Raw genomic sequence first — 11080 nt, forward strand, 5'->3', positions numbered from 1 at the left:
GGCCTTGGGCGGCCCTGGAACGCCCGTGGCGTTCAGGAGAGGCGGCGCTGAGCGATCCCCTCGGAGCTGCCCGAGCTGCGGGGGCCGCGATGTGCCCAGCCCCTCCGGCCGAGCTACCTGCCGGCCTCCGCACGTCACCAGGCTCCGGCTATAAAGCGCAGTCGACAGAGCATCCCTCCCCTCGCAGCTCCCCGAGACGCGCATCTTCAAGGAGAGAGCCGCTCGAGGGCGGAGAGATGTTTTATTCGGGGATCCTGACAGAGCCCAGCCGGAAAGAAGTGGAGATCAGGGAAGCGGCGTCTCTCCGCCAGCAGAGGAGGATGAAGCAGGCGGTTCAGTTTATCCACAAGGATTCTGCAGATCTCCTCCCTCTGGACGGGCTGAAGAAGCTGGGGACTTCGAAAGATACTGTAAGGCTCTATTGTGTTTATTGGAAGGAGGCTGAAGAAGCTGGTAGGGCAGTGTCTATGTCTTTCCTCACGCTGTTTTTCTGTTTAGGAGAAGTTGGTTGCATGTGGAAACTGATTATAAATATGGGACTTTTGTATGTAAAAGGAAGGGAGCAGAAATATGATGCTAGTTATAACCGCAGTTGTTTTCTTCTAGTAAGTACTTTTAGATGCCTGGCACTCAGAATAAATAGCATTTTTAATTTTTTTTTAAAATTTTTTACTTTTGCATGAAAATGGCATACTGTTCGCAGTACAAAATTCCTCTCTGGGTCAGGGTAAGTCAAGATGGCTTCATGCAATGCATACATACACACACATGTTGGCCTGTGATCTGTATATACACACAACACATTAAGATTCAGTAAACTGTAGTCACTGGCATTTCAAAATATGGAACTGTCAAGATCATGCTTCAATAAAGGCTAATGCATATATGGGATTTTTAAAACCAAAGAGACATAATTTTAAAGATATTTATGTATACAGTGATCTATGTGATCCTGAACTTGGTGTTATTCACCGTGTCTGGGGGCTGGAGAGCATTTCTGAATACTGTACAAATGTTTCAGCTTTCTCTACTGGAAAAGGATATTTCACTGTAACTCAAAAGTTCTGACATAAGGAGGAAAATTTTGAAAACACGTCTATCAAGGAAAGCTCCTTCAGTTTTGTTTTTTTTCTGCCCAAGTGTTGAAAAAATGTTGCACCTCATAAAAGAATATTTGCTTTTTTCCAATGCTGGATATGGGTTTCATTGAAATCCAAAAATGAATCTTTTTAATTTTATTGTTTTGTTCTGTCAGAGCCTTCCTGCTCAGCTGGGTTAGGCTTGGCTCTGCCTGCCTGAGACAAGAGGAGTGAGTTGGCTGTTCTCTGCAGTGCACGTAGAGGTGATTATTTTTTTATATCCCAAGTGTTTTGCAATTGTAGGAAGTGAAGCTCCTGCCCAGGAAAGGGCTCAGAAGGAGCTTTCCTGGTCACCACTGAATTGCAGCTCTCCAGCAGGGAGTTGAAGTGCTTTTCAGAGAGGGATGGCATTATCACTATTATCAGCAGAGTCTAAATGACATTTTGTGGCTCTGTGACTCCCAGTGAGCAGGACTGAGTCCCTGAGGTGGGTTCTGCTCTGCCCAGATGAGAAGCAACAGGTCGCAGGAGCCAGGGACACTGAGAACTGAAGTCCTTTGCCCTGCAGAGCGAGGACCAGGTTTTGTACCAGCACCAGGGACAGAGCATGGGGTTCCTTTGCACCACCTTGGACACAGAAACGTCCCTCGCGGTGTCCTCCCTGCTCCTGCACCATGGCTGCAGCATCACCCCTGCTGCACCCACAGTCCCTGCAAGGAGGATCTGCGTGGGGGGCTCTCTCCAGGGATGTGCCAAAGCCCTGGGGAGGGCCACAGCTCCCAACCCCCTCCGAGAACCAAAGGAAGGTGCAATGAGGCAGAGGTGAGATGCCCTTCTGGCTACTGTGGCTGGGATGGGTCTCTGGCTGGGGTTGGGGTGAGAACCCAGCTGGTGTGGGGCCACCCCACTGCAAAATCCCCCTCGTCTCCATGCTGCAGTGGGGGCTGATGGCACAGTGGGCGCGTATGGCCAGGGCTCCCTTGGCCACAGCCTCCTGCCCCACGGGGTGTGCAGGGAGCATCGGCAGGTGCCCATTCCCACAGCCCCAGAGAGGACTCCGTGAATTTCAGAGATGTGTCCGTGGGTTGTGTCGCAGTAAAGCGACGCTGCCACGCTCACCCCTCACACAGGACACACTGTGTGTCCCCACTGCTGTGGCTGCCTGGATGTCACAAGGGTTGTCCCCAGGAGGAGTGGGAGACTGTGCCTCTCTGAGACTGGAGACCCTCCAAAATACAGGATTTCCCTTTGGCATGGCCTCACATTGAGAGCCCATGCCCAGAGGGATTGATGATCAGGAGGCAGAGGGATCAGAGGTCTTGGCCCAGGGTGTTTGCATGTCTCCCTTGTGAGTAGCTGTGCATGTCCTCACAATGCAGCACGTTTTTGTGCCTGAAGCTGCCTGGCAGCTCTGGTGACGTGTGTGGAGGGGCTTCTGACGTGACCAGCGTTATTAATGCAGGGTTTCCTGCGGGGGCTTTCCACCAGCCTTGGCAGGAGCAGAGAGGAGGGAACAGCTCCTCAGAGATGGTGACAGGTGGTGAGAACAGATCCTGTCTGTCACTGTGGCAGCTGGCAGCAAGCACTCCAGTTTTGGGGAGAAATCCCCCTCCTTTTGGCCATGGTGTGGGGGATACTGTGCCCAGCGAAGCAGCAGCAGGTCACCAGGGTGCGTGTGCTGGTCCATGCGCCATTACTCAGCTCCTGAAGCAGTTCTCCCAGTGATGCTGTGCACAGGCAGGTTTGATAAATCTTGGTTGCAATCATCTGTTTCAATGTTTTCATCATTTCCAGTGAATTACTCTGGCTCAGACTGAACCCTTGCTCCTCACTCTCTTTATATACTCCACTCTGTCCAGTAGGACACCAGGCTATAGCAAAGAATGTGCTGAATTTGGCAAATGTCAGGCTGGATGTAGAGAACAGAAATGACTTTGTTTTGATGCCTCTTCCCTGTATTAGCCTCTTTTCTGAAGGAAAAAAAAAATCTTGCAGCTCCTTCTGGTGTTCTGACACTTGTCCCTGGCCCCTGGAGCCACTGGGCCAGTTTGGAGCAGCTTTGTCTGGAACAGTTCCACATAGTTTGACAACCTGGGAAAAAGAGTCATAAATAGTAACAAAAGTAGCAACAGCAACAAAAGCATTTCCTGCTTCCATCATGACCTCAGACCTCCCCTGGGCACCCTCAGCACAGCCCTGGGTGCCCTGCAGCTCCTGCCCCAGTTTACCATGGCTAGTGCAGCATTGGATGGACTGCAGGGCATTCAGGTGTCCTCACTTCCCTGCTCTGCACGCCCCAGAGTTTGGTGTGTCCTGCCCAAAATGCAGGAGCTCTGATGTTGTGCCTTGCCCAGAGAGGTGGCTGCTGCCTGGGCACACAGGGGTGAAGTGGGCAGCTCTGTCCCACCTCATCACCCTGAGAGAGGGGCTGACAGCACGGGATGCTGGTAGAACACGTGAATTTGGATGAAGGATGGAAAGAAGAGAGAGAAATTATTTCTTGAGATTAGCTCTGTTGATGCATTAAAACTCTTTTTTTTTTTTTTTTCCCCCCTACTCTCTAGGTACAGAAGAGAGGGCAAACCTCCTGAGATGGTTTTTTGGAGGAGGGGAGCTGGAGTCTTTCCTGTCTTCCATGTCCAGCTGAGTGAAATTGTTGATGGGTCTTGCTATCCCCAGATCTAGAAGCAAAATAGAGGGAAAACTGCCAGAGAAATGAATAGTGTGAGCTGCAGCAATGCACTTGCTTATAAATCAGAGAGGAACAAAGCTGGGCAGAATTATTTGTGCTTTTGACAGACAGCGATAAATAAGGTCAGCAATAGACGGTGTCTCCACTCACTTTTTTGAGTTTTCACTGTGATATTTTTAGGGGATAATAAGTTTTTGCAAATCTCAGGGTTGGAGAAAAAATTCAAAAATCCTGATTTGTGTTTATATAGTGCTGAATGATGCTAGGAAAACCTATTTTTCCAGTCAGAATGAAATGTAACATTTTATATTTTATAAAACTTTCAACAGTTTTGCAATGCAAAGGAATATTGTACCAGATAATCTGGGGTTCCTCCAAACACTCCCAGGCCCACAGTGGAGGGAGAACACAGCTGCCTTCCCAACTACTGTCAGGAGGAGGTTTTCCTCTTCTCCCTCCCTCCCAGACATGGTCTGCTTGCAATTTGCCAGCAAAATGTGCATTTGTAAATGTCCCCTGGCACATTATCCATTTACCAAGTACGTATCCATCACTTGAGTCATCTCTGTGACTAACATCCCTCACTCTGTTGCACACAAGAGTCAAGGAAAATCCAAGTTGAAGCTAACAAATTAATAGCCTGAGACAGGATGGTGCTGCAGGGAACCTTTTTCAGCCCACTCTTGCCAGATTATTTCTGTATTGGAGCACAACATAAGGAATATTTGTACCCCCAGAGGCAAGATTTGCTGTGGTTTTCAGAAGGGCAAGTGTCAACAAAAGACAATCCCATTTGTGCTGGTAACTTGTGTCTGCTGAGTGATGGATTTTTTCCTTTTGGTGTTGGATCCCATATAAGAGTCATGAAAACCAGGGCCTGAAAAAAACCCATATATGCTACTGATTAACAGTCCATAAGGGAACTTGTAGTTAAAGAAAACTAGGTTGAATTCAATGGTAGTTGACAGTTAAAATATCAATGAGGAGTGTGTTGGAGATTGAGGCCAGGCAGATCAGAAGAGCACCCAGACTGTCCTGGCTGATGCCATTCAGAAACTTCTCTTGGTCCTCCTGCCTGAGTGGGGCTGAGCACAAGGAGGTGACCCACTGTGTGACAGGCTGTCTTCTGGCCAGTTGGGTGAACTCCATCCACTTACTTCTACACTCCCTTAACCTTTATTTTGTTGTTTCTAAAAGATGCGAACAATCAGCGTTCTGGCTGTGTTCCTGAGCTGCAGTCAAGCATAAAGGGTGTAAAGGATATCCCATCCACTGTCAGAAAACCCTGGCTTGCATTTTGCTCTGGTGAGGAGCACTGGAGGTGATCACAGTGCTGACTGTGCACCTACGGCTCTGCCTCACACAAGGGAGCCCTCACTTCCAAACTGTTCTGCTTGTCCCTCCACACAGGCCCCAGTACCAGTGCAGCCAGTCTGCCTGCCTTTAACCCAGTTAAGTAACACTGGTTCCTGCTGTTTGGCCTCACTGGGAAGGCATCACAATGTCAGATCTGATTCCTCCCCATCAAGAGTTACTGCTTATGCACAGGACATGCTCCGTCGTGGGCTGGTCAGACACAGCACTTGCAACCCAAAATGGCCATGGGATTTTATTTCAAGTAGCAGAAATCAGAAGAGTGGAAAGTGGGGAGACAAGGAGCTGATGTATCCCAGTGACCACTGGGTGCTGGCTGCAGGTCCCCCCTCCCATCCCAGCAGTCAGATCCAGCTCCGCTGCCTGCACTGCGCCCACAGCGGGATCTGAAGCGCCAACGTGGCTGCAGCTATTTTAGGATGATGCCAGGTTGCATTAGACTTCTGTAAGTGATGTTATTTAACATGCTGTGCACAAGGGTGGGCACTGGCCAACCTGGGGAGCCCGAGGTTATCAAGCTTATCCTGACTCTGATATTCCCTTGGGATGAGGAGGTTTACTGGTTCAGATGACTCTGCAGACACACAGGCATGTTTAACTTGAATGCACAAATTCAGGAATAAGCCAGTAAAAATGTCTCACCATGGAAAAATTAAAATCAGAAGGAAAGGCATTAATGGGCAGGACAGATTAGCCAAGCAGAGAAATGAACAAATAATCAGGCAGAGTCATTTCACCTCCAGCAGTGTGTGCATCCATCTGCGACGAATATTAAACATAAAAAGGCTTTTGGGAAAGAGGTTGGAGGAGATCTTGAGAGGCAACATGCTTCTCCCAGAGCAAATAGAAATGAAAGAGAAACAGAGAAGTGTTGGGAATTCTGGGAGAATACCTGCCTGCCTCAGACCATCTTACCTCTTTCCTTCCTCTCCCTTTCCTCTTGTGGTATGGCACTCAGGATTGGTCCCATTCAGCCACCCTTAGCAGCTAAGTAAAAGTACAGAGGAAAGAGGCACAGAGAGCAATTTTAGACATTCCTTGTACTTAGGTGGTGAGTATCATTGGAAAGGTGATTTGTTACATCCTAATTTTTCACATCACTACAGAATTCCCTTCATCAAGAGATGAAGGCAGTTATGGATGAAACACCAGCTTGAAAAGGCCAGACTTATCTATATGCAATCAAACCTTGAATTTGAGTTTGGTAAAAGAAAGGCATCCCTCCAAGGTCTCAAAGGTTTGAAAGTATTATTCCCTTTGCAAAACCAAGTTCTTTTTAGTCAAAAACAGGCCAGCCAGAACTAGCTAGGAACAGTAATGGTAGTCTGGGAATTAGGGAGAGTAAGAGTTTAGGGCAGTCCTCCTGTGAGAGCAGTGCTGGCCCATGGGCACCACAGGCAGTCTGGTGACATAGGCCACTGTGTGGCTTTCCTCTGACTTCACCCTGCTCTTCTGTGTGTGTTCTTTCTTAAAGCAACCACATAACATCCTGCAGAAGCGCCTGATGGAGACAAATTTGTCCAAGTTCCGAGGCAGCCGAGGCAGCTGGACTCCAAAGGGTGACCTCTCATCACAGACCAACAAACTGAACCAAACCAAACTGGGCAGCTGGGGGAAAAGAGAGGATGAAGAGCTCATAGTGGTGAGCTGCCAGGTAATAGTCCCTCCACAGCCTTTTGTGGGTGTTTTTTTGCTGTAGATTTTATTTCCAACAGTCTCAGGCTGTGCTCTTGTTCTCCATGTTTCCCGGTCAGGTTTGTGCTCCCGTGGGACTGTCACAGTTGTGGGGACACACTCCTTGTGCAGCTCTAGGCTGCTGTGGCAGAGATGCCCACCTGGGAATCAGAGAGAAAACTGGTCTGATGGGCATCTTCCCTTACACATCAGGGCAGAGGGGACAGCTCAGCTGGGGCAGCATGCTGAAATGCTGGGGTGTAATTATCCGTGGCAAATCCCTGTGCTCACAGCCTGCTTGTTTTCTTCAACTGCCATCTCTATGTTCTTTGCCCAAGGGTAATTTTACATTTCTCTTCCTTAGCCCCATTCTCATTCGTTTTTCTCACCCTCCACAGTATTCCCTCCTGCCTGGGACTGCCCCCATCTGCTCTCTGCAGGGGCAAATGAGCCGGGAAGGGCTCAGGACCCTACATGCATCTGAGTGTTCAGGGGAGCAAGGATGAGCTGGCACGAGGAGAGCTCCTGGACACTCTGCTGTTCATCCTGCATCCCACACATCATTTCCCATCTCTTCTTGCTCTTGCAGTGTGCGGGGAAGGAGCTGAAGGCCGTGGTGGACACTGGCTCACAGCACAACCTCATGTCATCTGCCTGCCTGGACAGGCTGGGGTAAATATCCAGGCAGATTGCTGCTCTGCAGGAGCATGGCACCTGGCAGCACAGGCAGTGTCCTGGGGCTGGGGCTTTGCCCATGTCAGTGATGGTCATTCTGGAAGGGAGAGCTTTGGGATGTGACTGGGTAAGCCCCTGACCCCCCTGTTATAGCCAAATCCTGCTGCAATCTTAAATGGCAGGGAGATGGAAAAGAAAACTGCTGGTACCACCCTGTTTACCTCTGAGGGAATCCCTTCAGAGGACTGGATGCACTTGTGTTTTCTTACTCTCTGCTCGTCACTCAGTGCCTCATGAAACAGCTGAACCTTCCCCAGCCTTCTGTGCCCCAGGGCAGGCGTGAGGCTGCAGCCCAGCCCAGTTCTGCAGGCTCCCAGGGCAGGGCAGGGCAGGGACCAGGCTGCTGGGCATATCTCCAACCAGTGGCTGCAGCACTGCTGGCCCAGCACCCCGTGTAAAGAAGCTGTGAGTATGCGTGTTCTCAGAACTGGCTGTCTGATACTGTCCCAATTACAAATTTCTCCTGGTTAAAGGAAAAGAGAATGTATTTATGGATTATTAGAGAGGTGACTGACAGCCATTTGCAGCAAAACTCTCTCTCATCTCTTGGAGACAGGACCAGGCATCAGCTCATAGGATATCAAAGAGGTTTTGGCACTTTATTCCCATGGAGTCATTGCTTTTTTGCAGCTAACTTGTGGTAATTATGAAAAAAAAAAAAAGAAAATTACACCTGCTCACCGAGTACTACTGCATGGCCCTGAATGAATGATGCCTGTTCCTGTCCTAACACTAATTTCTTCTTTGCACAGTAGTGCTAAGTGACTGGAACGTGGCTGTACTTACTACAGCCTCGTCATAATCTGTGGAGCAGCTCAGCCAAGCTTAGGACAGCCACACAATGGCATTTGGAGGGATTTCATACTCTGGGACAGTTCCTGTGCTACCTGTGTGTCTAACATGTGTCTGGTGCAGTTCTTGCAGCATCCCTGCCTCTTCACAGAGCACTGAGGAAAGAAGGCAGAATCTGTTTCTGCTGCCCAGGTCTCAGAGGACTCAGTGCCTCAAAGCAGCACTTGTGTGTCTGATGCTCAAGCTCAATTTCTCCTTTCTTTTTCAAAACTTTTTAAATCTCTTGTCATGATGCCAATCACTCTCCTTGTGATGATGCCAGTCACTCTCTCGCCCTCACGCTGAGGAAAGCAGCAAAGTAGGCTCATGGGCTGCCAGGATGAGAAATCCCCTGTGGAGCTGTAGGAGGTGCAGGAGGTGGCCAAGGAACTCATAAACTTCTGATTAATACGTTCCTACTGATTTTTAAGGCCAGACTCCAAAAAAGCAGCAGAAGGGATCCAGCTCCTTTTTGCTGCTACCCCTCACTGTCCTTGCACCTGTGCTAAATGGTGTGGGCAATACCCACCTCAGTCCTGGAGCCTCTGAGGGGGCTGGCACCCCAGGACAGATGGACACTCAAGACAGACAGACACACACACGCGTGTGCTGCTGCAATGCGGCTCAGCAGAAACCTCAAATAGCTGAAAATTGATCTGGCTTTTATCCGAGGGAGAGATCAGCACCTCAAATGGCCTTTCCATTAGACTCTTGTTCAGTTTAAAAGAGAAACTGAAGCTAAATAATTAATTAGTATTGTCAGACTGCTTCAAAGGGTGTACATAGAAGCTGTACCTGAGGGTATCTCTGACATCTTTTTTTCTTTTCTTTGGGCTGAATGTGATTGTTTTGTCCTCCTTTTCCTCTGAACAAACCCAGCAGCAGCACCAAACAAACTAATAAACACAGACTGGGCCCCCTGGATGTGAACCATGTTTAGCATGGAGAAAAGAGGACTCAGGGTACCTTATTACTCTCTAAACTATCTGAAAGGAGGCTCGAGTGAGGTAATGAGTGACAGGACCAGAGGAAATGATCTCAGGTTGTGCCAGCTGAGGTTTAGTTTGGGTATCAGGAAAAAATTCTTTACTGAGAAGGTGGTCAGGCCTTGGAACAAGCTGCTCAGCAAAGTGATGGCATCACCATGCTTGGAAGTGTTCAATATATGTGTGGAAGTGTTCAATATATGTGTGGAAGTGTTCAATATATGTGTGGGTGTGGCATCTGGGGACACAGTGTAGTGGTGACCTTGGCAGTGCTGGGTTAACAGCTGGACTCAGTCTTAGAGGTCTGCTCCAACCTCAGCATTTCTATGATTCTGTGGGGACACAGTGTCAGCTCCAGCTGTGAAAGCCAGAATGAACCAACCCTTCCCTACACCCTCACTGCATTAGAAGCAATTCATTATTCCCCAAGTCTCGAGAAAATGGAGGAGAGGGATTCCTTGGGTAAAACCCAAAATCCAGCACAGAACTGTGCCTGGGCAGCCCCAGGGCTGCATTGTGGGTCATGCTGTGGTCTGATGTGGGTGTGGGCTGCTGGCTGCCTGCAGAGCACCCCCAGAGAACCTGCCAGGGAAGCAGCTTCCCAACAACAGCATGGTAAACAAGCAAGTTCAGAGCACTTCAGGTGTAAGCACCCTCCAAACACCACTTGCTCCTTGCTGGAAGAGCCAAGCCATGGCCATCTGATGTCAGGAGTGTTTTCAATGCCCACAGGTTAAAGGAGCATCTCAAAGCACTCCCTGTGGAAGACGAGATGGTTTCATTGCCCAGCAAGGTGAAAGCCATGGGGCAGATCGAGTGTCTGTCCCTCATGGTGGGAGCGGTCCCCGTGGAGTGCGCTGCCCTCATCGTGGGTGAGTGTGTAACCCTCTGGTCCTCCACTGTGGGCTGGGCTCTACTGCCTCTTACCCCAGCAGGAAAAACAAAGCTTTAGGAAGATGTTAAAATTAAAATAGGGGAAGTTCTTGTTTGCCCCCCCAGAGGGAAGGGGGAGGATATGTTCAGCGAGCTTGGCTTTGCCATGCTGATGGAGCAACCACTGCATCTCCCTGCAGGCACATCCTCCTGCCCTCCTGCCATCCTGTGCCCTCCTGCTCTCCTCTGGAGTCAGGCCCTTTATAAACAGGGTTTTGTTTAGCAGAGCAACCACAAAGGAAGGATGGAGTCACTGACAAAAAGCCCAGCAGGGCATTTTGAATGTATAAATCTGAATTGCCCTGTTTTTTTCCAGAAGACAATGACCAACCCTTTTCCTTCGGGCTGCAGACACTGAAGTCTCTGAAGGTAGGAGTTTTCCAGCAGGATGCTTACCCATGCTGATGGGGGAGCTGGGACCACTCTAATTTGCAGTTTTCCCTTTTACCTAAGGATATTTATTCTCTACAGTGTGTCATAAACATGGAGAAGCACCACCTCGTTCTGGGGCAGACGGACAGGGAAGAAATCCCATTTGTGAGCACTGAGAGTGCTGAGGCAGGAGAGCAGTAAGTAGTCTGGGGAGGTGATCTGCATGTGCATCCCTCTGCCTGCTGGCAGTGTCCCCTGCCAGGGCCACCCAGGAGCTGCCAGACCCTTTGCTGGAGGCGAGTGAGAGGTCAATGGCCCCAGAAGAAATTGTTTTCATCAGCTCATCAAATTTTGAAATGGAGTCCTTGGATTTTTCAGCAGCCTTTGTCAGCTTTTACTGCTTT

General features: G+C 49.3%; 1 protein-coding gene across 1 annotated transcript; it reads left to right on the top strand.

The window, feature by feature from the left end:
• Nucleotides 1-236: 236 nt before the first annotated feature.
• Nucleotides 237-10877, top strand: NRIP3 (nuclear receptor interacting protein 3). Its single transcript, XM_062495017.1, has 6 exons — nt 237-410; nt 6620-6799; nt 7409-7491; nt 10104-10243; nt 10621-10673; nt 10776-10877. Exons 1-6 carry the CDS (start codon nt 237-239, stop codon nt 10875-10877), a joined length of 732 nt encoding a protein of 243 aa, XP_062351001.1.
• The last annotated feature ends 203 nt before the right edge of the window (nt 10878-11080 follow it).

The sequence above is a fragment of the Cinclus cinclus genome, chromosome 6 (assembly GCF_963662255.1).
Source record: "Cinclus cinclus chromosome 6, bCinCin1.1, whole genome shotgun sequence".
NCBI classification, from domain to species: domain Eukaryota; kingdom Metazoa; phylum Chordata; class Aves; order Passeriformes; family Cinclidae; genus Cinclus; species Cinclus cinclus.

What these genes read in the sequence shown, in the direction of transcription:
- NRIP3 (XM_062495017.1), top strand. Translation starts at nt 237, where the DNA reads ATGTTTTATTCGGGGATCCTGACAGAGCCCAGCCGGAAAGAAGTGGAG. An exon ending in TCATAGTGGTGAGCTGCCAG is followed by an intron (nt 6,800 to 7,408) that starts GTAATAGTCCCT and finishes TTGCTCTTGCAG; the next exon opens with TGTGCGGGGAAGGAGCTGAA. An exon ending in GTGCGCTGCCCTCATCGTGG is followed by an intron (nt 10,244 to 10,620) that starts GTGAGTGTGTAA and finishes GTTTTTTTCCAG; the next exon opens with AAGACAATGACCAACCCTTT.